General features: G+C 42.1%; 1 protein-coding gene across 3 annotated transcripts in view; it reads right to left on the bottom strand.

The window, feature by feature from the left end:
- NR2C1 (nuclear receptor subfamily 2 group C member 1) overlaps positions 1 to 27721 on the bottom strand; it is a 781592-nt gene that overhangs the window by 153135 nt on the left and 600736 nt on the right. For all 3 annotated transcript variants that reach the window (XM_044087641.1, XM_044087639.1, XM_044087640.1), the window contains one exon: positions 23634 to 23755. In XM_044087641.1, coding sequence (XP_043943576.1) covers positions 23634 to 23755 — 122 coding nt within the window. The remainder of the gene's footprint in view (positions 1 to 23633; positions 23756 to 27721) is intronic.

The raw sequence follows: 27721 nt of genomic DNA, 5'->3' as shown, positions 1-27721 counted from the left end.
TGGTGATCAAAGGGCCCAGTTCATTTACCATGTGATAATGAGAGATAGCTGCTAGTTGAACCTTGACTGTGGAGGAGCTAGCCCCCTGATGAAACAGCCCTGACAGGAAGTCTAATACCGCTGGCAAAGGAGCTGTGAAAGGATCCAAATTTCGACGTTCCGCCCAAATGGAGAAACGTTTCCATTTGCTACTAGAGACCTTTCTAGTAGAAGGCTTGTGCGCTGCTACTAGAATAGTTTTAACTGGGGAAGAGATACCGGGAGTCCTAGCTACAAGTAGAACTGGAGCAGCCAAGCTGTGAGCTTGAGGTTGTCCAGATTCGGGACTGGGAGATCTAGGGGGTGGGATATTAGATCTGGACAGGGATCCAGAATCCAAGGAGGATTCACCAGATGAGACCAAAGACAAGGGAACCAGGGTTGACGAGGCCAGAATAGGGCAATGAGGATTATCCTGCTCCCCAACCAGCTGGCTTTCAGCAGAAACTTCAGCATCAGAGGAAGAGGGGGGTAAGCATAAAGTAGACTGGGAGGCCAAGCATGCACCAGAGCGTCTCTCGGAGGTTCCCCGGAGGGGGAAATGAGAGCGAAGTAGTCGTAACATTTTGTGTTCGAGGGAGAAGCAAAGAGATCGCAACAGGGTTGACCCCATTCGGCAAAAATCCAATTCGCTATCTCGGGATTCAGAGACCACTCATGTGGTAACAGGATGGTGCGACTTAGTCTGTCCGCTAGGATGTTGGACCGTCCCGGAATGTGCGTTGCTATAAGAAAGTGGTTGGTGGAGATCGCCCATTCCCACACCCTCATGGCCTCTCGACAGAGTGGGTAGGACCTGGTTCCCCCCTGTTTGTTGATGTACCAGACAACAGACATATTGTCTGACTGAATCGCAATAGTTCCTACAGGAAGAAGGTGCTGAAGTGCTTGCAACGCTAACAGCACTGCCCTCATCTCTAGGACATGATATGCAGAGAGGTCTCCGTGGGGTCCCACGTGCCTTGGACTGTCCTGCCCGAACAATGCCCCCCCACCCGAGGCGGGAGGCGTCCGTGGTCACCGTGGCTAGGGGAGGGGCCATAGAAAAGGGGCGTCCTTCCTGGAGGTTCGGAGATTGGAGCCACCATAAGAGGGCCCTCTTGCAAGCCCTGCTGAGGGGAATGGGATGGCTCAGAGGAAAGTGAAGGAAGGACGACTGGACCTGGAGGGTCCATTGCAAGACCCTCATGTTCAAACGCGCCATTGGCAAAAGGTTGATTGCCGCTGCCATTGAGCCTAGAGCCCTCAAGACCAATTCCGCCAGAGGAGCTGGAGAATGTAGAATGGCCCACACATGTAGCCTCAGGGTTCATAGCCGGTCTGTGGTCAAGAAAGCTAGGAGCTTGTTTGTGTCTAATCTTGCCCCTATGAAGTCTATAGTCTGAGTTGGGGTAAGAGACGACTTCTCTATGTTGATAGTGATCCCCAGCCGGGGAGCTAGACGAAGAAAGTAGTTTCTGGCTGCGCAGAGTAAATGCCTTGTCGGGGCGGTCAGGAGCCAGTCATCCAGGTACGGATAGACCTGAATTCCCTGGAGCCTCAGGTGGGCTGCAATCACTGCTAACACTTTGATGAACACCCTGGGGGCTGTGGTGAGACCAAAGGGAAGGACCCTGAATTGGAAGAGGAGGAACCTTCTGGATCGCCTGTCCATCAGAATGTGGTAGTACGCATCCTTGAGGTCTATAGAGCACATTTAGTCATTCTCCCGGAAAAGGGGGAGAATGAATTGAAGGGTGACCATGCGGAACTTCTCTTTGGTTACTGACAGGTTCAGGGAGGAGAGGTCGAGGATAGGTCTTAATCCCCCGTCTTTTTTGGCATCAGGAAGAACCTGGAGTAAAACCCCGACCTGCACTGGTCTGGGGGAATGTGTTGGATGGCTGTTTTTTCCAGCAACTGTTGGATTTCTGTTGCTGCGGCCTCCCTCTGATCGGGTGGGACATCGGGGAGGTATCTGGGGCTGCGTGGGTAAAGAGAAAAGGGAATCTGATATCCTCTGGATATAATGCGAAGCACCCAGCGGTCTGTCGTGATGGACTCCCAAGCTGCTAGGTGCTTCGAGAAACGCCCCCTGACTGCCTCCAGAGTGGAGCAGTCGGGCAACCCTTCAGGGGTGTTGTGCGGGTTGGTCCGAGAAGGGTTCTCTGGATCCAAAGTTCCGCGGGCCCCCTCTGCCTCTAGGGCGGCGTCCACCCTGCCCTCCTCTGCCACGGAAGGACTGGGAGTCCGGAGCAGGACTGTTGCGTCTTCCGGAACCACATCTTCTTCTGTCCCTTTAGGTTCTTGCAGAAAGACCTCTGGGGAGCAGAGAAGCAGACTCCGATGGCAGACGTCTTCCCGTCCTTCTCGCTCTGGACCAAGGTATTGCGAACAGTTTTGCCAAAGAGGGCAGAACCATTGAAAGGGGCATTAGTGAAAGACGCCTTGAAGGGTTTCACGAAATCACAGTACCGGAGCCAGGCCTGATGCCTCATGACAAGGCCCGCTCCGCTGGCTCTAGTGGCTCCCTCCATGGCATGGGATAGAAGCCGCATAGAGGTGTTTGATATGGATCGGAGAGTGGCCATCCGGGTGGAGTGCAAACGTTTGTCCTCCGCCGACATGGACTCGAGGGGGCGACGCAGCGTACTCTTTGATAAGGTCCCGCTGCAGCCGAAGCACGTGCCATGTAGTTCAGCGACCTCACAGAGAAGGTAGCCGAACTAAAGACCCACTTCCCTAAATGGTCCATAGACCGAGACTCCTTGCTCGGGGGATGAACTGAGGGACTCTCCTGAGCTAGTTCCCTCTTGGTGGCCGCCGCCATCAACATGGCATCTACAGGGGAACCCTTACTCCAGTGGGACTTGTCAGAGGGTGGGCTAAGAATTTTGTCCAGGCGCTTGGGGACTGGCTCCACAGTGTCTGGCTCCTTCCACGCCCTGGTAGTAATCAAATCTACCAGGGGGTCGGCCGGAGGGGACACCCAAGAGGTAGACGGGCCTGCTTCAAATGCCTCCAGGAACACGGATTCGTCCAAGGTAGGCTTTGGGGCAGACCACCCCCCCCTTTATCCTGAGCATCTCCATGATGTCACCAAATGAGACATCTTTGGGGGGTGATCTTGGGGAGCCTTCCCCCTCCTCCAAATCCATGTCCTCGGTCAAGGACTCGGGGGAGGCAAGGTGCCTCCTTTGCACTTTCGCTTGTGAGGAACCTCCTTGGGGGGGCTGTCCGAGGAGGTCTCACCAGCCATGTCCTGTTCCAAAGGAACGACCTGGGACGTCAGAGCAGGCTGTCCCTGGGGCCTGGTGATGGAAGTCGGGCCCAACAGAGAAGGAGTGCAGGGTGGAGCCGTGGCAAGGGCCGGGGGACTGGAATCTCTCGACAGGGCCCTCTCCACCACGTCGAATGCCGAGGGAGAGCTGCTCTCTCTGGGATCCGAAAGCAGACCCTCGCTCGGATCCGACGGACGGATCGGGGCTGGTGCTGAAGCGATCGGATCCGTCGGACCAGTATGCTCCAACCTGGATGGAGCCGAAGGCATACCGATACTGCCGGATCCGAAGCTCAGCCCTCAGCTCCGAGAGCTCGGATACGAAGAAAATGGACCTGACAGACTCGAGGGAAGTGTCGGCGCCGAAGTACCCGAGACTATCGGCGCCGACACACGCCCGTCTCCAAGGCTGCCTGGCTCCGAAGACTCCAAGTCCGGGAAGCGGGACGGAGAAGGAGCTATCGGGGCAAAAAAGGGGTCGAGCTCCCCCCCGGAGGGGGGGAGGCAGGAGCACTCCCATCTGCAGTTGGGTCTGGAGGAATCTTCTCATCATCCGGTCCAAATCTGCATCCGTGAGACTTCGGGTTGATCTCGATGAGGCCACCGAGGCGGGACGGGAGTGTTGCCTCGATGACCTCGAAGGAGATCGGATCTCCTCCTCCTCAGGACCCGGTGAAAAGCACGGGGACCGGATACGAGATGGAGGAGACCTAGAAGTCCTGGAGGGAGAAGACCGCTTAGCTGGGGGGGGCCGAAGCAGAGGCCTCGGCCCGCCGCTTGTGGTGCTTCTCCCTCCTTTTCTCTTTCTTGGCCTCCCTCTCCTCCAGGCCTAAGGCAGGAGGTTGAGTCCCGGCCAGGGGGAGGGAAGCAGGAGTGGCAGCCGCCGCAGCGGGAGCCACAAGAGGACCGGAGGTAGAAGCCGAATTCGAGGGCAGAAGACCCGCCAGAATCAGCTTGGACCTCCGGTCCTTGAGTGCCCTGGGGTTGAACGCCGCACAGATGGAACAACCAGAAGACAGGTGTTCAACCCCAAGGCACAACACACACCGAGTGTGGCCATCTGCCGGGGACAGCTTATGGCCACACTCGGTGCACTTAGAAAAGATCAATTTTGGGGCCTCAGCCATTTTAACTAAAAAAGAGAAACACACACGTTAGGCCCCAAACACACACACACACACACACACAACCCTAACGGAACCATGAAGGAAGGGGGAGGTAAATGACAAAAAATATAGAGTTAAACTAGAGAGGGTTTTTACAAAAAGGGACCTGTAAACACTCACAACCAAAAAACAGAAGAAAGGAGAGGAAAAGGTAAATTTTGTTCTCACAAAAGTCTCTAATGCTTGCAGCTGTAGATCAAGCTGCTGTTGGATAACCGCGGAAAACTAGATCTGAGGTCAGTCAGGGTTGGCAGGGGATTATGGGTAGGGGGAGGAGCTTGGAGCTCGGATCTAAAGCTGTTGAAAACTGCCGGCTCGGATCCGAGGTCGGATCCAAATCCCATAGGTTGCTGCACAAATGAAGTTAACTACTTCAGATTACTTATTAGACACAGTTTTACAAAAACAAGTACATAGTAAAGTAGCTGTCACTTCATTGCTAAAGAGGCTCCAGGTCTATGTGTGACAAGACAGCATCTCTAGTTGAGTAAAATCCAGTCATTCAGCAAATCTAATTGCTCAGGAGTGGGGGAAGAAAAACACAAAAGGACAAACTGCAACTGTAAATTCTAAGCACTTCCTCTGACAACCCCCACTGAGAGTTTGTGTAATCTGACCTGCAGTATGCTAAAAAGGCTGTTTGAAAACCTTGCCTCTAGGTGAACATGTGACTTACAGAGTACTAAAATGTAAACAAACTCCTCTAGCAAAAAATCTGAGCCAGTGCCCCTTTAAATTCCAGACACCATCCCAGCCAAACACTTTGCATAACATAGCATAAATGCATAAGTGCAGATTCAAGATATTCGGATTCCCACTTATGCACTTTCGCTACTTTGAAGTTTCACCTTTATGGTCTGAGGATACTGAAATTCGAGATTTCAGTATTTCAAGATTATAAAGGGGAACCATGTGTGTACACATATATTGATATACCTTGTCAAAAGGGAAAGCAAAGTACTTCAGGAGGCAAACTTTAAGATAAACTGAATTATGCCTCAGAAAATATAAGAACATTAGTATATAAATACAGTGGGAGGCTATGAAAACTGCAATCAGAGAAGCAACAAGTATTTGTATACAAAAATTATAGAGGGGGGAATCCCTATTATTCTTAAAAAAGATGGTATCCCTATAAAGGAAAATATACACCACTTAGGAAAATACAAAAGAACACCAAAGAAGGATGTCAGAAATTTTCTACATTAAACAGTCAGAAAAGCAAAGGCCAAACCACAGGAAAATGTACCAATTCAGTCAAGATGGGAGCTTTTTAGGTCTAATGAATGTGAAGGAAAAATGAGATAAAGAGAAAAAGATTATTATTAAGTATAACTAATGGAGTATGAGCAGAAAAATATGCCAACTAAGCAGGAAGACTAATATGAAGCAGTGTTTTCAATATTCTCAGAGGAAGAGAATGAGGATTTATCAGATCTAGCCAATAGACCACAGCAGGACAATTCGTCTGATCCATCTATCCATCCACTACCCCTTTTCCCCATTTTGCCCATGCGGTTCGGGTGTCAAATCAACAGTGACTATTAGCTACAGCCAATGTTCACACCACTGAAGGACTAGCCCTGCCGTGGCTCTTCTTCCATACTGCACACTTGCAAACACACTCACAATTCAATGTTCAATTTGGTACATCCAATCCACTTACTACATGTCTTTGGAATGTGGGAAGAAACCGGAGCACCCAGTGAAAACACACAGGATAGACATGTAGACTTCACAAAGAAGGCACTCCAGCCAAGAACTGAACTGGAGTACCTCTTGTTGTGAGGCAACGATGCCACTCACAATGCCTCTGTGCTGATCCTAGTTCCTTCAAAGAAGAAAAGGTCCTGCAAGAAATCCAAAACCTAAAAGTGCACAAGGCAATTGTGCCCATTTGGATTCATTTTAAAATGCTTCAAGAACTAACAGAAGAAGTGGTAATATGATTTAATTACTTTAAAAAACAATGGGAGAAAGCTACATTTCCTAAAGACTGTGAGGGCAAATGTAACTGCCCTTCACAATAGAAAGAATAAAACAAAGGCCAAAAAGAGTCACAATCTTAACTGATCTTAGTTACAGAGACTAATCACAGAATCACTGCATAAGGAAAGAATCTCAAATTATGTGGACATCACTGTGGGTGTTGTAGTGGTTGGCAACTGTATCCTCAAAGTAATTAGCTCTCCAGTTCATTTCCTGACTGTGATGCCTTCTGTGCACAGTTTGCATGCTCTTCCAGTGTACATATGGGTTTTGCAAGGGTCTCTGGGTTTACTATCAAAATGTCGATCGCCCATCATCGAATGCACATACTGTCGACTCCTTTATGCGAAAGCTGTAATGTCGAATCCTCAAGATATCGAACTAAAACACTGAACGTCGACATTTCCGACTGCTACACCACAAAACAAGTGCTACCATGGGTCCAACGGGGGCGAGATTTTGCATTTCGGAATACCGGTGTTCGACATTCCAACAGTCGCTGTTCGGAGTTCGCGTTAGTGGTGTCAACGATGGGTGATCGACATTTTGATAGTAAACCGGGTCTCTGGTTCCCTCCCATATTCCAAAGACATGATGGCAAGCAGAATGACAATGCTCTAAACTGACCAACTGTGTGTGTGTGTATGTCTGTGTGTGCGTGTGTGTGTAAATGTCTCCACGCATATGCATGTCTTTGACAACAGACTGGCATCCTGTCCAGCAATGATCTATAACTTTACAACTGCCACTTACTAAGATGCTAAACTGGATAAAGTAACTCTTACAAAAGAATTAATGAATGTAAGTCAGTGAGGCACAAGCCACTCAAGACAACAATGATTCATAATAAGAAGGTCCTTTCTAAGATCAATGAGTATCCAGAATATTATATTGGGAAAAAGTTATGGATATGGCCTACTTAATCATTAGCAAGATATTAAACATGGGACCATACATGACAGACTACTCTATAATTAAGAAAGTTCTGAAGTGGTTCCAATAGTGGTAGCATGGGCAAAATGCTTACACAGGAAAAGAAGATGCAGGTCAGGGGAATATCACAGAAGTCGGAACTGGAGCTGGTCCTCTGTAATGACTTCATGAATGAAAAAAACATCTGGGAAACGTTTATCTGTTTACTGCAAAACACAGCTTGATATTTATAGTCCAAGCACAGTGCATAAAAAGAAAACAAACATCTGAAATTGCTGTTAAATTAGGACAAATAGAATACATGGCCAAAACAATCAATTGTTCTTGGGCATGAAAATAAATTATGGTAACAAAAAGCAGACTTCCTTGGTGATTTCCAATTACACCATCTTAAAAAGATGGTGTTTAAGACAAAAAACACTGACAGGTAGGCAAACCAGTGTCTACCTGGGGTCTTCAAATGAGTCCTAGGAACAACTAGCAATCCTCACCTGACCTCTTCATGGCAAAGTGCAGCAGAAGCTCTCTGTAAAAGAAGGTGTAAAAGGGATGAGCACAAGATGTGACAACTGGGAAAATAGTTTATTCCATGTCATATGTGTAATACAAAATAACATGCTAAGTAAAAATATACAAAGATGCATGCACTTGAACAAAAAACGTGAAAGCAAACAGAAAGGGGTGCCTTTAGGTAAATAAGTAATGTAAGAGAACAGAAAAGAAGTGAGGTGGATGGAGTAGTGATACATTTATATACACCTATATGTATACAGGGCATGTGACAAGTTACTGAATAGTGGTATACCGAAAGTCATAATACTCAAATCAAAATCCTAAAATGTCAAAATGCTCACAAATTTGCAATGCTGAACTAAAAACACCTACTAATGACATACATGAATTACACATATACACTGTGCCAGTACAACCCAGCCACTGGGGATGCACAAGCCAGTGCATTTCTTTGTGCCGGTCCCAAGCCCGGATAAATGGGGAGGGTTGCGTCGGGAAGGGCATCCGGCGTAAAACCTCTGCCAAAAATTACTGATGCGGTGAACTTTTCATAATTACATACCGGATCGGTCGAGGCCCGGGTTAACAACGACCGCCACCAGTACTGTTAGCCAACAGGGTGTTGGCAGAAATTGGGCTACTGTTGGCCGAAGATGAAGAGGAGGGGGAAGGCATGCCCGAAGCCAGGAAGAGAGGAGGAAGGTTAGGAGTGTAGTACTGAGGGTAGGAACTTTGAATGTTGGCAGTATGACTGGAATAGGGAGAGAGCTAGCTGATATGATGGAGAGAAGGAAGACTGATATATTGTGCGTGCAAGAGACCAGATGGAAGGGAAGTAAGGCCAAGTGTATAGGAGGCGGGTTCAAATTGCTCTATCATGGTGTGGATGGCAGAAGAAATGGTGTAGGGGTTATCCTAACGGAACAGTATGCCAAGAGTGTTTTGGAGGTGAAGACAGTGTCTGATAGAGTGATGTTTATGAAGCTTGAAATTCATGGTGTAATGATGAATGTTGTTAGTGCATATGCTCCACAAGTTGGGTGTGCGATGGATGAGAAAGAAAAATTTTGGAGTGAGTTGGATGAAGTGGTGGTGAGTGTACCCAAGGGTGAGAGACTAGTGATTGGAGCGGACTTCAATGGGCATGTTGGTGAAGTGAACAGAGGGGATGAGGAAGTGATGGGTAGGTATGGTGTTAAGGAGAGCAATGCAGAAGGTCAGATGATTATGGATTTTGCGAAAAGAATGGACATGGCTGTGGTGAATACGTATTTTAAGAAGAGGGAGGAGCATAGGGTGACATACAAGAGTGGAGGAAGATGCACACAGGTGGATTATATCCTATGTAGGAGGGCCAGTCTGAAGGAGATTGGAGACTGTAAAGTGGTGACTGGGGAAAGTGCAGTTAAGCAGCATAGAATGGTGGTCTGCAGGATGATGTTGGTGATCAAGAAGCGGAGGAGGAGTGTGAAAGCAGTGCCAAGGATTAAATGGTGGAAGTTAAAAAAGGGTGCTTGTGAGGTGGAGTTCAGGGAAGAGTTAAGACAGGCACTGGGAGGCAATGAAGAGTTACCGAATAGCTGGGTAATTACAGCAGAGCTAGTAAGGGAGACTGCTAGGAAGGTGCTTGGTGTGACATCTGGACAGAGGAAGGAGGACAAGGAGACATGGTGGTGGAATGAGGAAGTACAGGAGAGTATACAGAGGAAGAGGCTGGCGAAGAAGAAGTGGGATTGTCAAAGAGATGAAGAAAGTAGACATGAGTATAAGGAGATGAGGCGCATGGCAAACAGAGAGGTGGCGAAGGCTAAGGATAAGGCATATAGAGAGTTGTATGAGAGATTGGACATTAAAGAGGGAGGAAAGGACCTGTACCAATTGGCTAGACAGAGAGATAGAGCTGGGAAAGATGTACAGCAGGTAAGGGTGATAAAGGATAGTGAGGGAAACGTACTTACAAGTGAGGAGAGTGTGTTGAGTAGATGGAAAGAGTACTGTGAAGGGCTGATGAATGAAGAGAATGAGAGAGAGAGAAGGTTGGATGATGTGGGGATAGTGAATCAGGAAGTGAAGCAGATTAGCAAGGAGGAAGTAAGGACAGCTATGAAGAGGATGAAAAATGGAGAGGCTGTTGGCCCAGATGACATACCAGTGGGAGCAGGAGGTGCTTAGGAGAAATGGCAGTGGAATTTTTAACCAGATTGTTTAATGAAATTTTGGAAAGTCAGAAGATGCCTGAGGAGTGGAGAAAAGGTGTTTTGGTAACTATCTTTAAGAATAAGGGTGATGTGCAGAGCTGCAGTAACTACAGAGGGATAAAATTGATCAGTCACAGCCTGAAGTTATGGGAAAGAGTAGTGGAAGCTAGGTTAAGAAGGGAGGTGATGATTAGTGATCAGCAGTATGGTTTCATTCCAGGAAAGAGCACTACAGATGCAATATTTGCTCTGAGAGTGCTGTTGGAGAAATACAGAGAAGGTCAGAAGGAGTTGCATTGTGTCTTTGTGGACTTAGAGAAAGCATATGACAGGGTGCCTAGAGAGGAGTTGTGGTATTGTATGAGGAAGTCGGGAGTGGCTGAAAAGTATGTAAGAGTGGTACAGGATATGTACAAGGGTAGTTTGACATTGGTGAGGACTGCGGTGGGAGTGACAGATACATTTAAGATGAAGGTGGGATTACATCAAGGATCAGCTCTGAGCCATTTCTTATTTGCAGTGGTGATGGACAGGTTGACAGATGAGATTAGACAGGAGGCCCCGTGGACTATGGTGTTTGCAGATGACATTGTGATATGTAGTGAGAGTAGGGACCAGGTTGAGGAGACCCTGGAGAGGTGGAGATATGCTTTAGAGAGGAGAGGAATGAAGGTCAGCAGGGCTAAAACAGAATATATGTGTGTAAATGAGAGGGAGGGTAGAGGAATGGTGAGGATGTAGGGAGTAGAGTTGGTAAAGGTGGATGAGTTTAAGTACTTGGGATCAACAGTTCAGAGTAATGGTGAGTGTGGAAGAGAGGTGAAGAAGAGAGTACAGGCAGGGTGGAATGGGTAGCAAAGAGTGTCAGGAGTGATTTGTGACAGACGGGTACCAATAAGAGTGAAAGGGAAGGTCTACAAGAGGGTAGTAGTGAGACCAGCTATGTTATATGGGTTGGAGACGGTAGCATTGCCAAAAAGGCAGGAGTCAGGGTTGGATGTGGCAGAGTTAAAGATGTTAAGATTTGCACTGGGTGTGACTAGGATGGACAGGATTAGGAATCAGTATATTAGAGGGTCAGCTCAGGTTGGACAGTTTGGAGACAAAGCAAGAGAGGCGAGATTGCATTGGTTTGGACATTTGCTGAGGAGGGATGCTGGGTATATTGGGAAAAGGATGCTAAGGATGGAGCTGCCAGGTAAGAGGAAGGCCTAAGATGAGGTTTATGGATGTGGTGAGAGAGGACATGCAGGCGGTAGGTGTGAAAGAGCATGATGCAGAGGACAGGAAGAAATGGAAACAGATGATCCGCTGTGGCGACCCGTAACGGGAACAGCCGAAAGAAGATGATGATGACACTGTGCCAGTACACAGCCAGTAAACAAACATCACTCCCGTTAGTGAAACTTGGAAACAAGTAGTAAATGTGCCCTGTGGCTCGGGGGTGGGGTGCAAGCAGGGTTGTCAGACGTCCCTATTTGGGCGGGACTGTCCCGAGATCAGCAGCCTGATCCCGAGTCCCGCCCTGCCGGTTTCAATCCCGGCCAGCCTCCGCTTTGTTTGTTTTTTTTTTTTTTTGATTGTCCTGTATACCTGGCATACAGGCCAATCAAAAATTGCTAAACACGGAGCTTCTTGTGTTCCACATTAAACACGAGAAGCTCCGTGTTTTTTGATTGGCCCATATGCCGGTATACGGGCCAATCAAAAATCGCTAAACACGGAGCTACTTGTGTTGAATGTGGAACTGCAATGCATTAAACACGAGAAGCTCCATGTTTAGTGCAGAGCTACCGAGCGAGCTCAGTTCTTTAATGTGGAACTGTGTTCCTCATTAAAGACCTTTTTTTTTTTTTTGGTCTTCACTTGCCGTGAGAGACGACAGACCTTCTTTTTTTTTGTCCCTGGAAATCTGGCAACCCTGGGTGCAAGTCCCTGTCTCTACACATGCAGGGAAGTGGGAATTTTGAGCTCAATATTTTAGCACTTCAGCAATTTGACATTTCAGCATTGTACACACAGTATTATAAATTTCAGTGCATTGCTTTTCAGTAAGTTGACATGAACGCTATATATATCCATATATGTCTGTATCTATATCTACAAATATAAACTACAAGAAAGACCTAGCCAAGCTAGAGCCTTCACCGTGCAGCGTACAATACCTGGAACGTTCTGTAATGGAGTCCGATGGACTATATATGCAAATGAACCCTTAAGGACACACTAGTGTTTTAGATATATAGCTTCCAAATGCCTATGACTGTTTACACCACACTTTACTGTTGCACTCAGGTCAAAGCCAAACCCACTAGATGTAGACATGCTGTGTTTCACTCTTTTTCTGATATTATCAGTGCAGCATAAGTGGATTGTTTAGCCATACTTTGGAAACACAGAACTTAAAAGTAAGTCTAATGTGCATAAACATCAGGAGGACTGCAAAATATACCAAATAATATACCAACCAAAGCATAAAAAGGTGGCAAAGACAAACCATTAAGTAAAAACTGCAAGGAAGATCCAAACAAGCTAGTGTTTTCACCATGTAATACTATAAATCTCCTGTAGTGGAGGCCCATCAGATATATGCAAATGAACCCCTAATCCTTTTACCCTTTGCATATATGTATAACTAACTTTTGAAATTTGTTACATTATTATTTTGTTCATTTACAGATTATGAGGTATTCGCTTGAAGTTCCAAAGCATAACATTAAGTGCATATGACAGTTATAGGGACTATGTCAGCAGATGTACAAATTCCTCTTTATAGGAAGTACTTGACTGTTTTGTTGTACACAGATTAAGGATATTGTTAAGTTTTTATCTTGATTTTTTTTTTCTTTGTTTCTGGAAGAACAAAACACAATGCCAAAATAATAAATCTGTGAAGTCACTGAATATTGAAGAATTAGTGAGAGGAAACAATTTTCTTAATTCCTAACAGTAAATACCTTTTCATCATCTGAAAATTAGAATGCCTCTCTCTATAAAGTTAATAAAATAACATTTTCTCAAATACAGTAATGGGTTCAAGAATTCAGAAAAATATTATAAGATATTTAAATCACACAGCTTCACTATGATACTTTTACTTCTTCTGGAGAAAAACATATCCATCACTGAACAATTAACATTAAGTAATATGGGCTGTCAACTCACAACTATCTCTAGGGCATTACAATTTTGACTTGCCAACCACCAGCTTTCTAATTCAAGCTACACATTTCAACAAACATGGCTGTCTTGCAGCCTGATATTATACTTGGACAGATATACAACTGACTCTGGCATTCTGATATCTCCCCTGGGGCACAGATGCAACTAATCAGATCCACAGTGATGCTACTGATGGGTCTAGAAAAATAACCTTGTACTAGGGAAGAACAGTAATGTACTTGTATTCTAAGATGGCATTTCTACAAACCATTAACTTAAAGCAAAACCTCAGACCACATAAATGAATCACTTCAAGCTTATGCTAGGCCTTGCAGATGCTAGATTTCACAAGAGATATAATAAATACTTCCCTCTTTTATACACCTCCATCAATAGTAGCCAGAATGTATTATTCAACAGGTATGCAGGAACAAATAAAGGTATGACAGGTTTATCCTGCAGTTCAGTCTGATGACTCCCTTTAAATGCTGCTTGTTAAATTAAAAAACACCTCCTCATCATAAATGCATGGTAACTGTCAATGACACAGGCTAAGATTGACATATTTTCCCCAATATATTAAATATGAGTGGCTTATGCAGAATATATTATCCAAATAAAAAATGCACTGTGTGGGAAGCATTGAAAATGGCATTCTGTTTAGAATAGCAAAAATAAATACTTGACTTTGAAGATGGCTGCACAATGATCAACAGCTTAATTTCAGCTCTCTTAGTGTGAAAAAAAAGAAACTGAAAAATAAGGGCCAAAGTAAAATTCAGTTACTGGCTAGTAAATATACTGCCTAGAAGCCAGCAAAGAAGAAATGCAGAGAAACTGAAAGAAAAGCAACCAGAAAAGGTGAGAAAATACTGGCTGGGAGCAATCTTGCAGCTGTTCAGCAAAAAAAAAAAAGAAACAGTTCAAGATTCAGCTCTGGTACAACTGATACAATTCTGTAATTTAGAGGAAAAAATAAATCAAACGTACTCAGAGGTAATTAAAATAAATGAAATACTGAAGGAGTTTATCAACTCAAATAACCAATGGCTGGAAAAATACAAGCTTTTAACTAGCTACCCAGATGAATGACAAAATGGCAAAAATGAAGAGGCTGAAATGAATTAAAGCCTGGCTATGACACTTCTCAAGAAGAGCTTTTTCAAAAATGATAGAGTTATAAGACAGAGTGTGCAGAGAAAATACATGATTTTCTGCTGCACCAGAGAAACTAGAAGGAACAGAGTGTGATGCACAAATAAGCAACTGGACTGATATTCCGCAGGGCACACCTGGTGTATGCCCCAAACCTGGCTATCAGAAAGCGGCCAAGACCTGTACTAGTAAAGATGCAATCATATCAGTAGAAATAGTTGATGCTAACAAAACTGTGGCAGAAGGAAGAAGCTTTAAAAAATGGAGACAGCAGTGTCGAAAATAATTACATCAGGCAGAAGAAAATTACATTTATCCCAGCAATTAGAGAATGTCACAAGGCAGGTGTGAGATTCAAGCTACTGTGTCCAGCTGTCTTCAGAATTTTTTTTCTGGAGGATCAAATATATTCTTGGATGCAGAACAAAGGAGGAAATAAAAAGTTTACCCAACAAACATTGTGCTAGGAAACAGGAGGAGACTCTGCTTCCCATTTTTCTAACAATAAAGCTCACAGTGAAACTGCTTCAGGGAAATATTTTCCATTGTTCCAAAGGAAAGTGGTTAACAGACAGAAAAAGCACTGGAAGTGATTAGAAGAATCAGGAGTACACTGGACTTGAACCAGAGTATGGCATTGGGAGACAGAAATGAACAGGAAGACCAGCAACACTGAAATTAGTGAATAAATGTGAAACTATAAAAATCAATCACATATGGCTTTGCAAGAAAAAGTAGCTGAGACAGACTGGTCCTTTTTTTGTAACTTTGTTAAACTTGTGGGTGGACTGTACAGCACATGCCCCACTTTATGTAATTGTTTAAAACAACACTAAAAGGAAAAAAAGTAACTGTAAGTAAACAATTTTTGTTCTTACTAGCATTTGTATACAACATTTCATGACATAAACTGCACGCTATACACAGTAAAGCAGTTTTGTGTAGTGTACAGTAAGCTGTCTTTTAAATGTGGGGGGGTTCAGTGACTGCTGTATACATAAACAAGGCTTTACAGCATTACATGACAAGAAAGACTGGAAAAGCAAATTTAATGTTAACATGTTGTGAACTTGATTTACTGGGGTGGGGGTGGTGTGTAAAAGTGCAGTAATTATATGTAGAACTGATATTTTTTTTTTCTTATTTTTACAAGGGTGAATGTCTACATTAATGCCCTTGGCTCAAGCTATAAACCAGTGTTTTTGCAAGCAAATAGGCTTGAAAAATAAGACAAAATGATGAAAGCCAAGAAAAATGCTAAGTTTCTTTTCCATTAGCAAATGTTCAGTGGGAAGAAGTCTGCATCTAAAGGCAGTTGTAGATTCTGTTCTGGGTGAAAATTAAAAATACTCACTGCTGATTACTTTTACATTGAGATGAGCTGTTTGCAAGTGCAAACAATTAATCTTGAGAGTTCTGAGCATTCTTTGTTGAAGAAAATGCAAAATTTAAATGTACAATGGCATGCAAGCAGTTCAGTGAAAAATAAAATTTGAAATTATGGGAAGTGAATATGAGATAACAGCCTCCCTATCCTATGACCCAAGAAACCCATATCATGTATTTAAAATTATTAGAAACACTAACCATCCAACCCAATACCATATTCATGTGTGACTTTAATTACCTCACTATTAACTGGGACTCCTATACAACATTAAACGTACATGCACAGATTCCTGGATTTTGTAAACACAAACTCTCTGGACCAGATAGTCAGTACACCAACCAGGGATGCAACCATACTGGATCTGGTCCTCACTAATAAGGGAGAGTGCTGCACATCCCCAGCTGTAATCCCTTCCCTGGTACGGTCAGACCACAAAATGGTCTCTTTTGAAGTAAAAATAAAACCTGGACCCCCAGCTAAACCGGGAATATTCAAGAACTATTCTAAGGCTAACCTCCTGCTATTAAGTGAGAACCTGGCAAAAGTTCAAGCCCTTATAAACCCTGAGAACATGCAGAACTTTTCACAGAAACACTGTACAAGCACATTAATAGCCACACAGAGTCAGCTGTACCCACTAGGAAGAAGTACAGAACTAACTCAAAAAACAAGCCACCCCGGTAAAATCACAAAATCAATCGGATGTCTAACAAGAGGAAGAAATTCATGGCAAAAATTAAGAGGTGCAGCACCCAGCAGGATAAAAGTACTCTCATCAAACTAAACAAACAACTCAGAGGACAAATAAAGTCTGTCAAAGCCAAATTTGAGGTAAGTTTGGCCTCCCGGGCCAAGGACAACCACAAAGCATTCTTTGGCTATGTCCGCAACCTCAAAGGCAATACACAATTGTGTGCAGAGCTCATTTTAAATGAAACCACCTATACTGAGCCAGAAGATATAGTAAACCTCCTGGCTGATAAATTCACCTCCAACTTTACTCCTCTCCCCTCCTCAACCTTTCCTCAGGAAATATAACTCCCCCTACTATCACTAGGGAACAGGTCCTTAATGTTCACTCTAAGATCAGAAACATTGCATTAATGGACCCAGACAATATCCCAAGATGCCTTCTAAATAGCATGAAACATGACCTATCAGGGCCTCTGGAATTTTTATTTAACTGTAGCCTCCAAACATACTTCATGCCTCATGAATGGAGAAAGGCAACAGTCATCCCTCTGCACAAAGGTGGTCCATCTACAGACCTTGAAAACTACAGATCCATAAGTCTCACTAGGCTTGTATGTAAAGCCATGGAAAGAATTATCATGGAGATGACCAACAGAGATATAGTAAATCTCGAGATACTGGACCCAACTCAGTTTGGTTTCGTCAAGGGCAGATCATGCATACTCAACCTGGTGGACTTCTTTGAGAAAGCAATGGATGAGGACAACATCGTTCACATTGCCTACCTTAACCTGACCAAGGCATTTGACACAATACCCAACTCAGGCATTGTTGACAAACTCAAGAGGTTAGGTACAAACCCGTCTGTCACCCGGTGGATAGCTAAATGGCTCACAGACAGGACCCAGGAATTTAGAATTGGGGAGTCCACCTCTACAAAGAGGCCAGTTACAAGTGGAGTCCCTCAGAGATCAGTCCTTGGACTGCTCCTTTTTGGCATTTACTTCTCAGAAGTCAAATCCAATGTGAGTGGTCTCTGGCTGACTAAATGTGCAGATGATTGCAAATTAGGAGTTGTCACTAAATCTCATACTGACACAAATGTTCTCCAGGAGGGGCTGACATAGACAAACATCTGGTGTCAGAGCCATGGGACTAAAACTAAATGCCAAGAAATGCATACTAGTATCCTTTGGGAAGTCATCCATCCCTGGTAACTATCATATTGACAACACACCCCTTAGAGCTGACCCAGTAGTCAGGGACATAGGGACACACATAGATAATAATATAGCCTTTAATCATCACGTGTCTACAGTGGTAAGGAAATCATTCTATGTTGCGCAACTTATAAACAAAGGTATGGCATCAAGTCCAAGGAAGTCATTGTTCCACCGTATTCGGCATTCGTCAGACATGTCACTGAGTACAATGCCCCCTTTGGTATGTACCTAATCAGGCATATTCAAAAACTGGAATGTCCACAGAGGTTCCTCACTAAAAGACTACAGGGCATAAGTAATGTGTCCTATGCTGACCGCCTCAAGGCCCTATCCCTGTATTCTGTTTCCTATAAGCTTTTGAGGGGAGATCTATGCCTGGAATACAGGGCATTGTCAGACCCCACTCTGATGGACCTAATGCATATCCACATAACAAGCAGTACCAGAAGTACCTGTTCTAAAGACTTAAACCTTGCCTGCGATATAAATAGGACCTGCTGGAGAGAAAGGTATGTATCCTAGAGACTACCCAGTCTATGGAACAGGCTCCCCATCAATTTGAAGCAGAGTTCCTCCCTAACCCAACTTAAGTGCAACTTAGACAACTGGATGGGAAATTAGAAATTCATCCCTGGTTTGGCACCTATGTCTCTAATGCAAACAGGTAACCTGTAAATGGTTCATCTCCCAGGCCCATGCTTACACTTATCAAGGGTGTCATAACTTATCAGAGATTTGGGATGCATGGCTAGGCTTAAAAACGCTCTTGTGGTCATTAGCCTAGTAAACACCTATGAACTATAATACTTTAATAGAACAGTGGACAATTTTGTTTTCTTTAATGACAGCCAATGCACTTTTTCGTATGGCTAAAAGTTAATGTTTTCTGAAAGTATACAAGCTGTTTTTCACATCTGGGAGACAAACAGAGATAAGAAATGAAACAGAGATAAAAAACAAAAAGAGAAGACAACACTCAATGTAAGTAGAAACATAGGCTACAGCATGAGCTTTAACGTGGGTAACCTTAATTTCAGCTTAGATAATAGCTGTGGGTGCAGCTGTTGGTTTGGCACAATTGTTCCTACCTGGAGAATTAAACTGCATTTTTGAAGATATACATATTTTTGTATTTGTTCTACATTAACAGGGGATAGGAAGTTCTGGAAAAAGTATTCATCTTTTTGTTTGAGGATTTTTATTAAAACAAAGAATCTTGAACAATGTGCCATAGGTTCAAAACTGGAGATGAGAAGACGCAACTGTATAAAAGATTAATTTGCCAAGCATCAGTGTGTGCATGTAACACAAAACTTGGAGATACATATTGAAAAACTCTGTATAATCAGTGGGAGCAATATCTTTTTATTACAATGGCTACACTATCTATATTATTATGGAATGTAAATGGCCTTACAGGTATAGACAAAAAGGAGAGTACTGAATTATTTTAAGAAATGCAGAGTGCAAATAGAAATTCTGCAGAAGACACATATGCAAAGAAATGAACATGTGAATTTGACAATAAAAGGATTTCAAGATGGATATTCAGCAGACTATCAGGGACAAAGGAAATGGGGAAGTAATTATATTAATTGTAGAAAGGGATCCAATAATGATAGCAAAGGAAAAAGATGATGATGGCATATTTCTGGTAGTAAAGAGCTATTGGCAAGGGAGGAGGATTATGCTGGCATGTATTTATATTCCACCAAAAACTGCTATTATGGAGCTTAACAAATTTTGGAGAGAAATATTCAACTTTCATCAGGGAATATTACTTACAGGTGGGGACTAGAACATGATTTGCAATACCAAGGGTGTATAGAAACCTAGAAGGGAAAAATATAACAAAACAGGATACACTTCTTAAGACATTTATGAAAATATTTGGTATGGAAGATGTGAATTCAGTAGTAGGAACTTGGACAGAATTTGCATATTATTCTCCATGGTACAGTAATTAGGCTAGACTAGACAGAAATTATATTTCACAGGAATATCTGCATTTAATTGAAAGCTTTGACAGACATCTAATAACTATTTCAGAACCTGCGCCAATAAAAACACATATAAAACCACTGCGTAACAGTAAAAATTAGACACTTTCTCTCAATTTCTCACCTACCTGCTAAAAAGAGAGGAATTTAAAGAATGGGTAGTGGAAATTGTTTAACAGTTATGAGGGAAGACAGACATATCTTCAAAAGTTGCAGTTAGTCAGTGGAGTAAATCAAAATCTAGTTTAAAATAGGGCAGAATTAAAAGAGAAAGAGATATGGTTAAGATGTGATAGGAATTGCTTACAGGGGATGACAAAGGTTAAAGTATAGCAGAACAAGGGAAATCTCACAGAACGTGAAAAGGTGCACAGAGTGCTACACAGAAAAAAGGGAGCATCGGGATAATATGCATGAATTTAGGAAGAATGCTGTTAAGCAACTATTTTTAGATAACTCCAGAGCACAAAAACGTTTAGCAGTATGACTTATGCAACAGAAAGTAGAAAAGGTTGTTGCCAAACTTAGGGAGCTTATAACAGGAAAAATAACCAGAGATCCTGCAGAGGTTTTAAAGATATTTTGGAACTTTTACAAACATTTATATAAAATAGAAAAATGTGGAAAACAAGAAAGAGCAGAAATGGAAATATGTATGGAATACTTAAATATGCCACGGTTAGAGGTAAATGAGGCTCAATAACTAATTGTTAAGCTAGGAGGAGATGAGATAAAAACTGTGATGTATAATCAATATTTGGGAAAGTCACCAGTAACAGATGGTATTCATGTGGAAGTTTGGAAGTTAGGAGAGAACAAAGTGATAAAAATCTGGAAGATTTTGTTTAACAGTATTTTAAAAGAAGGAGAAGCACAAACATCTTGGGAGAATGCTGGGGTACTAGTATTCGATGGTAAAGACCCATCAAACCTAGCTTCATATACACCCAAAAAGAATGACAAAGGTTTTGCCAAAATTGATAGATATGGATCAATGTGGTTTTGTGAAGGGGAGGCAACATTAACAGAAACATGATTCAGAGGGAAGCAGAATGTAAGAAAATACTACTGTTGTTGGTGGATCTTGATGCAGAGAAGGCATTCCACAGAGTAAGCTGGGATTTTATGAGTAGAGCAATGGCGACATTTACATTCCCCGATACAATAATAATGTGAATTAGAAGGATATAAGAATATATGTCTAACCTTGTGATATAATATATAACCCTATGATGTAACTCTGAGTTTTTTTCTTATTAATGAACTATGTACTCTCTATATATGTTAGTGTGTTAAACTACTGTATATGACTATGCAGCTTTTCTCCCTGGGTCTCTGCTGAAAAAGGGCACTAGCTCAGTCAGACTATCCCTGTCAACAAATGTCAAATAAATAAACATATGAAGCATCGGAAGCAAGGATTAAAATGGAAGGGTTCTTCTCCAATAAGTTGTATATGAACAAAGGAACCAGGCAGGGGTGTCTTGTTTCCCCTTTGTCATTTGCCTTATATTTAGAGCCAGTGTCAAAGAAAATAACTGACTCAGAAATGTAAGGATATAATTGGTATGGTAATCAAGAAAAATTGTCTTTATTTGCAAATATTATTTTGTACCTTATATATCAAGAAAAAGACATCTCAATGTTGTGGAACATTTTGAGACAGTTTCAAGTCTTTTCAGGGTATAAAACTGCTGAAGATAACAACAAAGGCTACAGCCATAAATTATATACCCACTCACAGTTTGCTTCAGCAAAGTTGTACAGTGACAGACGTCGGATCACCTATGGTGGGAACTCCCTCATGTTATGAACACTGCAACAGATGAACAGGACATCAGTAAGCAGTAAGGATGGATGAGTAAAAATGCAAAGTATATAATACTATGTATTACTTAGTTATTGTAATACCACTGTATGTATACTACTATATGTAAGTGTCTGTGCATATATGTGTGGGTCTGTGCAGGCATATGCATTTATTGATAAATGAGGGTTTTGGAGTGTGATAAATGAAAACATAAAATATGTTGCACTCTGAGATAATGAAAACAAAGGATTAAATGGAAAATAATTATCCAATAAAAAGTAAAATAAAAGCATGAAAGAAAAGCAATGACAGTTCAGGAGCAAACGAGAATTATGAAAAAGTGCAGAAAGAGAGAGAGAGTTAATCGGCTAATGTTCTTATCTTGCCCTCTGATTGGCAAGCTAATGACCTCAGGCAGACTAAAATCCAGATGTTCTAAGCATCAAATACAGAAACTTTCAATTACATGCTAGGATTAAATCTAATCTGCCCAAATAAATGGAATGAAATTCAGGAACTGGTGCTGCAGTTGACTCCCTTACACTGGTAGAGGGAAGCAGGACAGTTTGACTCCAGATGGTGTGACCTCAATGCAATTGGATACACTTCCATATTAAAATTGACATTTATTGTCTATGAGAATATTTATTGGACAGTTTGACCCTGGCTGTTTTGACCCCAGACTATTTGACCCCAATTAAATTTAATAAAAGCATTTTAATACTTAAAATCTTAATTAGGAATTTTAAATAGAAATTTAATAAATTATTTAACATTTTAATATGTAAATGTTAATTTAATTAACATATTATTTAATATCTAAATATAATTAATTTAATTAACAGTTTTTAACATGTTAACAATGAAATCAATCATGAACTTTACATAGAAAGCTAACATATTTAACTAGTGTATTTGAAGAGTTACTCAACATATCTGAAGTCATATTCAGTTTTATGCATTTAATTGTTATTAAAGCCTGTTTTATTCTCCAAACAGTGTTCCAGTTTTTTACTTGGCTAACACAAGTTCTCTATGATTGTACCAGGTTACAGACCAGTAATGCGAATAATATTTTGTTCTGTCTAATGACAGGTTCTGTGTAACTCTGTATGACTGTCATACATTTTTGCTATTCTTGCTGAGTGTTATGAACTATTATAAAACCTTGTTAACTAGGGTGTTAACAGTACTATCAAACTGTATTCAAAGTGTTACAGATCTAGATATGGAATGTGTTGATGAAGGGGTCAAAACATCCCACGCCCTACCACAAACATCCCCTTATGTACACACAAATGTGACAGACATGTGCACCACAGCATGGGAGTCTGAGATCAAGAAAAGTAGTAGCTACACAGATATTCAAAAATAAGACCCCAAAAGTCAACCTATTATTGATGGCCCCTTGAATTAAGACCTATGTACAGCTGATTTCACAAATTTTATTAGTCTTATTCTAAAGATAATTTATTCATAATGTGTGATTTTGCTTTTTGTTACAAGTACATATTTAATTACTGCTAAGCAGCAGTAATCAAAATGTCTAAATATATTACTTTTACCTATAACAATGTTAACCAACATCCACCCACTATCTTCCAAAGTTGGCTGGTGATTAAGCAGTTCTTAGCACCACCATTAAAGTTGACAGCATGAAAACTAAGCTTATGTAATTAACACTAATTAATTAACACCATTACAATATGAAAAGGTCATTACAATACCTTATTATTACAACAATATGAGTTTACTTTTTTATTATAACATATCACGTCTTTATGGCAGAATTAAAAAAAAAGTGCTTTATCACTAAAACAAGTACCGACAGTGCTGATACTGTCTTGCAGAACAAGACACTGAGATTAATGACCACTGTGTAAGAGATTCTAAAGATAAGGAAATTTTTATTTAAAAGCTAAATACTATCAAAATATAAACTAGTCCTTAGGAAATATTGTTTTTAACTAGTCAAAAGATGGATCTTCTAAAAACTCATCTCTTACTTAAAGATATAAAACAAGACTACATTTTATCACACATAAATAGCAAAGAATGGCATCTTCTTTTGTATTACCAGCTATGCAGAATTAAAATGCTTACGTAAGTGTCTGGAAAGCAGGAATTGACCGTGCCCAATGCATAGACAGAAACAGCAACCGTGAGGCAGACTCACAGATATAGTGAACATTCAGGTATTCAGGTACAGGAGATGGCATCGTTAGCTGCAGGGGAAAACCATAACATGGTGAACTTTTTACAGACATCATTAAAACAACTGTTTTTCATATAGTGTGCCTTTTTAAATTTTCAGTTCCAGTCTCATTTTTTACTTCTAAAGAGCTTAGATTGGACTTTGGAATACTACATCTACCAAGCATTTCAAATTTAACCAAACAGCTTGAGGTTAGAAGGCAAACTAGAGTTTGGGATGTCAAGATATACAGAAGATAGTATCTGGCAATTATTCCTAGAAACAGGGAAATAAATGCATGTTTATAAGAGTTTTGTGGAAAAAAAATATTATATAAAAGTCTAGGTACCATGTCCCTCTGTCTATTTCCCCTATAAAAAGCATGCAATATTTTATTAGTGCATATTTTTTATTTTGCTTTCTCTCACTGCAGCTTGTCTTAGTGACTCTTCCAGTCAGGCTCCATATTATCTCTTTCTGACTTTCCTAATCCAGACACCAATATTGCTAGAAGGACCAAATAATTAAAACACCATAGTTCCCACACTCCCATCAAGGAATAGGTCCCTACCAGCCATCAGCAAAGCTCTCATGTACTCTCCAACTCTTGTAGACAAAGATACTACAGCGAGAGAGAGAGGTCAGCACAATTATCACCTAAGGCAGCTAGGCCCCCCAATTATTTATGAACTTCTGATGCTGGTATAGAAACATGCTAACATATACAGTATTTTCTTGTTCTACTTAGAATGGGTATCTATATTCGTTCATCGAAAACTAACTACAATGAACAGCAGTTCATCAAACATAAAAAAGCGAATGACCATTCATCGAATGCTCATGTCTGAGAAAGTGTTTCCCAGGGCAGTGAGTTACTTGGCCAGCATTAAAAAAATTTGCCCTTTTCCCCACTGTAGTGCGATCTTAGAGTTGGTATACATAAGTAGGGGGTGTGGAGGGCATAGTCCTCCATCTTGGTGGGTTTGATATACTGTGGGGTGTGTGATGGTTGGTATGTTGGCCATGTAATTCACTGCTCTGGGAAACATGTTCGCTGATGTGAACGTTTGATGAACGTCCGTTCGCTGATTTATGTTCAATAAACAGACCTTCGCTGAAGTTAGTTTTTGATGAACTAATATAGGCCTACTTAGAGCACCCACATATTTCTTCTTCAGTCTACACTACTGGGTGGTAATGTACCTTTGGCCTTTTCAGTAGAATGTAAGTTACTCACAGGTGCTAGGTGGTTCTTTGGCAATCCAATTCCATTACCTAACTGAAAGTATAAACACTGTAAATACTAATTCAGCTGCTGTGCTTAGGTAATTTAAAGATCAAGATGTCCTTATGAAGAAGGTCTCAAAATATATTCAAGTTATGTGGTACTAGTCCCAATTAAAAAAACAAGATAACAGGCTGCAAATAAGACAGCGCATAAGGCTGGAAAATACTTAACAGGGGAATGAAAAGGCTGAACAAAACTCTTTGTTGATTAAGAATGAAAAAATGCACCCAGAAAAATGCTACAAAGGAACAAAATTAATTAAGAATGAATACAAAGGTTAAAAAGTACAGTTTTGTACCTACCATAAATGTAGATGTTCGAGTGTTGACACTGCTGCAGTCATTACACTTGGGTTATCTTGCCGTCAGGCGGTCCCGCAGTTGGCCAGAGTTCCAAAGTCTTGGTCCGGCGTCGGTTGCTGTCACCTCCTCCCTGACGTCAGTGCGACAGGGGTATATAAGATGCAGCCAATGCCATTTTCTTCAGTTTTTCTTGCCCCAGATGTCAGGTGCCCCCAAATAGGTAGGCAATTCAAATTGCTAGTAAACAATACAAAAGAAAAGCAAACAACCATTTTTAGGTTACTCCCCATAGGTAAAAAGGGTATATGTCCTAGGTAAGTACCAGAAAGTAAGAAGGGAAGGAGGGAGGGTAAGATGGACTGCAGCAGTGTCAACACTCGAACATCTACATTTATGGTAGGTACAAAACTGTACTATGTTCATCGTGTTACACTGCTGCAGTCATTACACTTGGGTGGAATCCCAAAGCTGAGGTAGGGAGGCTGGATCTATAAGGCATTATGGGTGGCTATAAGGGCCTGCAGTACAGCAGTGGCAAAGCCAGCTCTGGATTTGGAGTATAAAGGCAAATGGTAATGTTTGGTGAAGGTATGCACAGAACTCCATGTTGCTGCTTCCAAAATATCCTTGGTAGGTACTCCTCTGAGGTAAGCAGTTGAAGTGGCTGTTGCCCTGGTGGAGTGAGATCTAATGCTGTTAGGTACAGGTTTCCCATGGTGGGTATAGCAGAAACGTATACAGTGCCCTATCCATTTTGAAATAGTCTGCTTTGAAATGGCTTTTCCCTGTGCTCCTGCAGTGTATGCTACCAATAATTGCTCAGATTTTCTGAAAGCTTTGGTTTTGTCCAAGTAGAAGCGTAACTGGCTGTGAATGTCCAAAGAGTGTAGCAATTTTTCCCCTTTGTTCTGTGGTTTTGGATAAAATGTTGGCAAATGAATAGTTTGGTTCAGAGCCACACTTGATACCACCTTTGGCATAAATGTAAGGTTAGTTCTTAAAGACACCCTGCCCTGGTGGAAGATGAGGAGAGGTTCCACTGCCTTTAGTGCCTGTAATTCTGAAACTCTTCGTGCTGATGTAATTGCCAGTAGCAGAGCAGTTTTACAAGAGATGTATTTTATTTCTGCTGTGTTAGCTGGCTCAAAAGGAGGTAGAGTTAATTTTTCCAAAACAAAGTTGAGGTCCCAAGTTGGTGTAGGTGCTCTATGGGGTGGTCTTATGTTTTAAGCCCCTCTGAGGTATTGTTTGAGCAAAGGATTAGAAAGAATTGTTGGATCCATGTTGTAATGAGCAGAGACAGCTGAGGCGTGGATCTTGATGAATGAAAAAGAGAGGCCCTTGTCCAGCATCTCAGTTAAGTATTGCAGTATCTGAGGAATGTTTGGGACAAGAGGGTCAAGGCTGTGCGCTTGGTTCCAGGCACAGAATCTCTTCCATTTATCCGAGTATGCTTTCCTGGTGCTAGGCCTTCTGGCCTCCAGTATGACATCCATAACAGCTTTGGAGAGAGGCATTGCTTGCTTGACTAGGGAATTTTCCATGCAGTTAGGTTTAAGGTCTTTAGCTGGCTGTGAAGTATCTGATTGTTGTGCTGTGTCAGTAACTCTGGGATTTGAGGCAAAATCCAGGGTGGTTCTTGTGCTAAGTTCTTTAAGATTGGGGTACCAGTGCTGGCGTGGCCAGTCTGGTGCAATCAGTATCATTTTTGGCTCTTCCTGCCTGGCTTTTATGAGTACCTTTGGGAGGAGAGGTAAAGGGGCTAAGCGTATACTTGTAGTTTTTTCCAGCTGAATGAGAGGGCATCCACTTTCCATGCTTGTGGATGGTAGCTTCTTGTGCAGAATTTCTGTAATTGGCAGTTCTTTGGGGAGGCAAACAGATCTATGTCAGGGCCCCACCATTTTTGTGTTATCATTCTGAATATTTGTGGATTCAGTTTCTATTCGTGTGGGTCCATAATGTTTTGGCTTAGGTCGTCTGCCAGTGTGTTTTTCTCTCCTGGCAGGAATTGTGCTTGCAGATGAACTTGGCAGTTTACAGCTGTGTTTCACAAGGTCATGGCTTGTCTGCAGAGGGGGTAGGAGTGTGTGCCCCCTTGTTTGTTTATGTACCACATAACTGTGGTGTTGTATGTCTTTAGTAGTAACTGTCCTGGATGCAGTAGGTCCTTGAAAGCTATAATAGCATTTTGTACAGCTAGCATTTCTTTTTGATTGATGTGGAGATGTCTTTGCTCTGTGGGCCACTCGCTCTGGATACATTTTCCTGCCATGTGTGCTCCCCAGGCATAATCCGATGCATCTGTTGTCAGTGTTTGCCTGGCTGTGGGTTGAGTGAAAGGCTGTCCCTTGTTGAGGTGACAAGCTTGTGCCCACCATCAAAACTCCTGTTGTAGGCAAGGAAT

Source organism: Protopterus annectens, chromosome 11.part0 (assembly GCF_019279795.1).
Source record: "Protopterus annectens isolate FY-2018-M chromosome 11.part0, PAN1.0, whole genome shotgun sequence".
NCBI lineage: Eukaryota > Metazoa > Chordata > Ceratodontiformes > Protopteridae > Protopterus > Protopterus annectens.
Note: the sequence above shows the minus strand (reverse complement) of the source record. Positions and strands in the feature narration are given on the sequence as shown.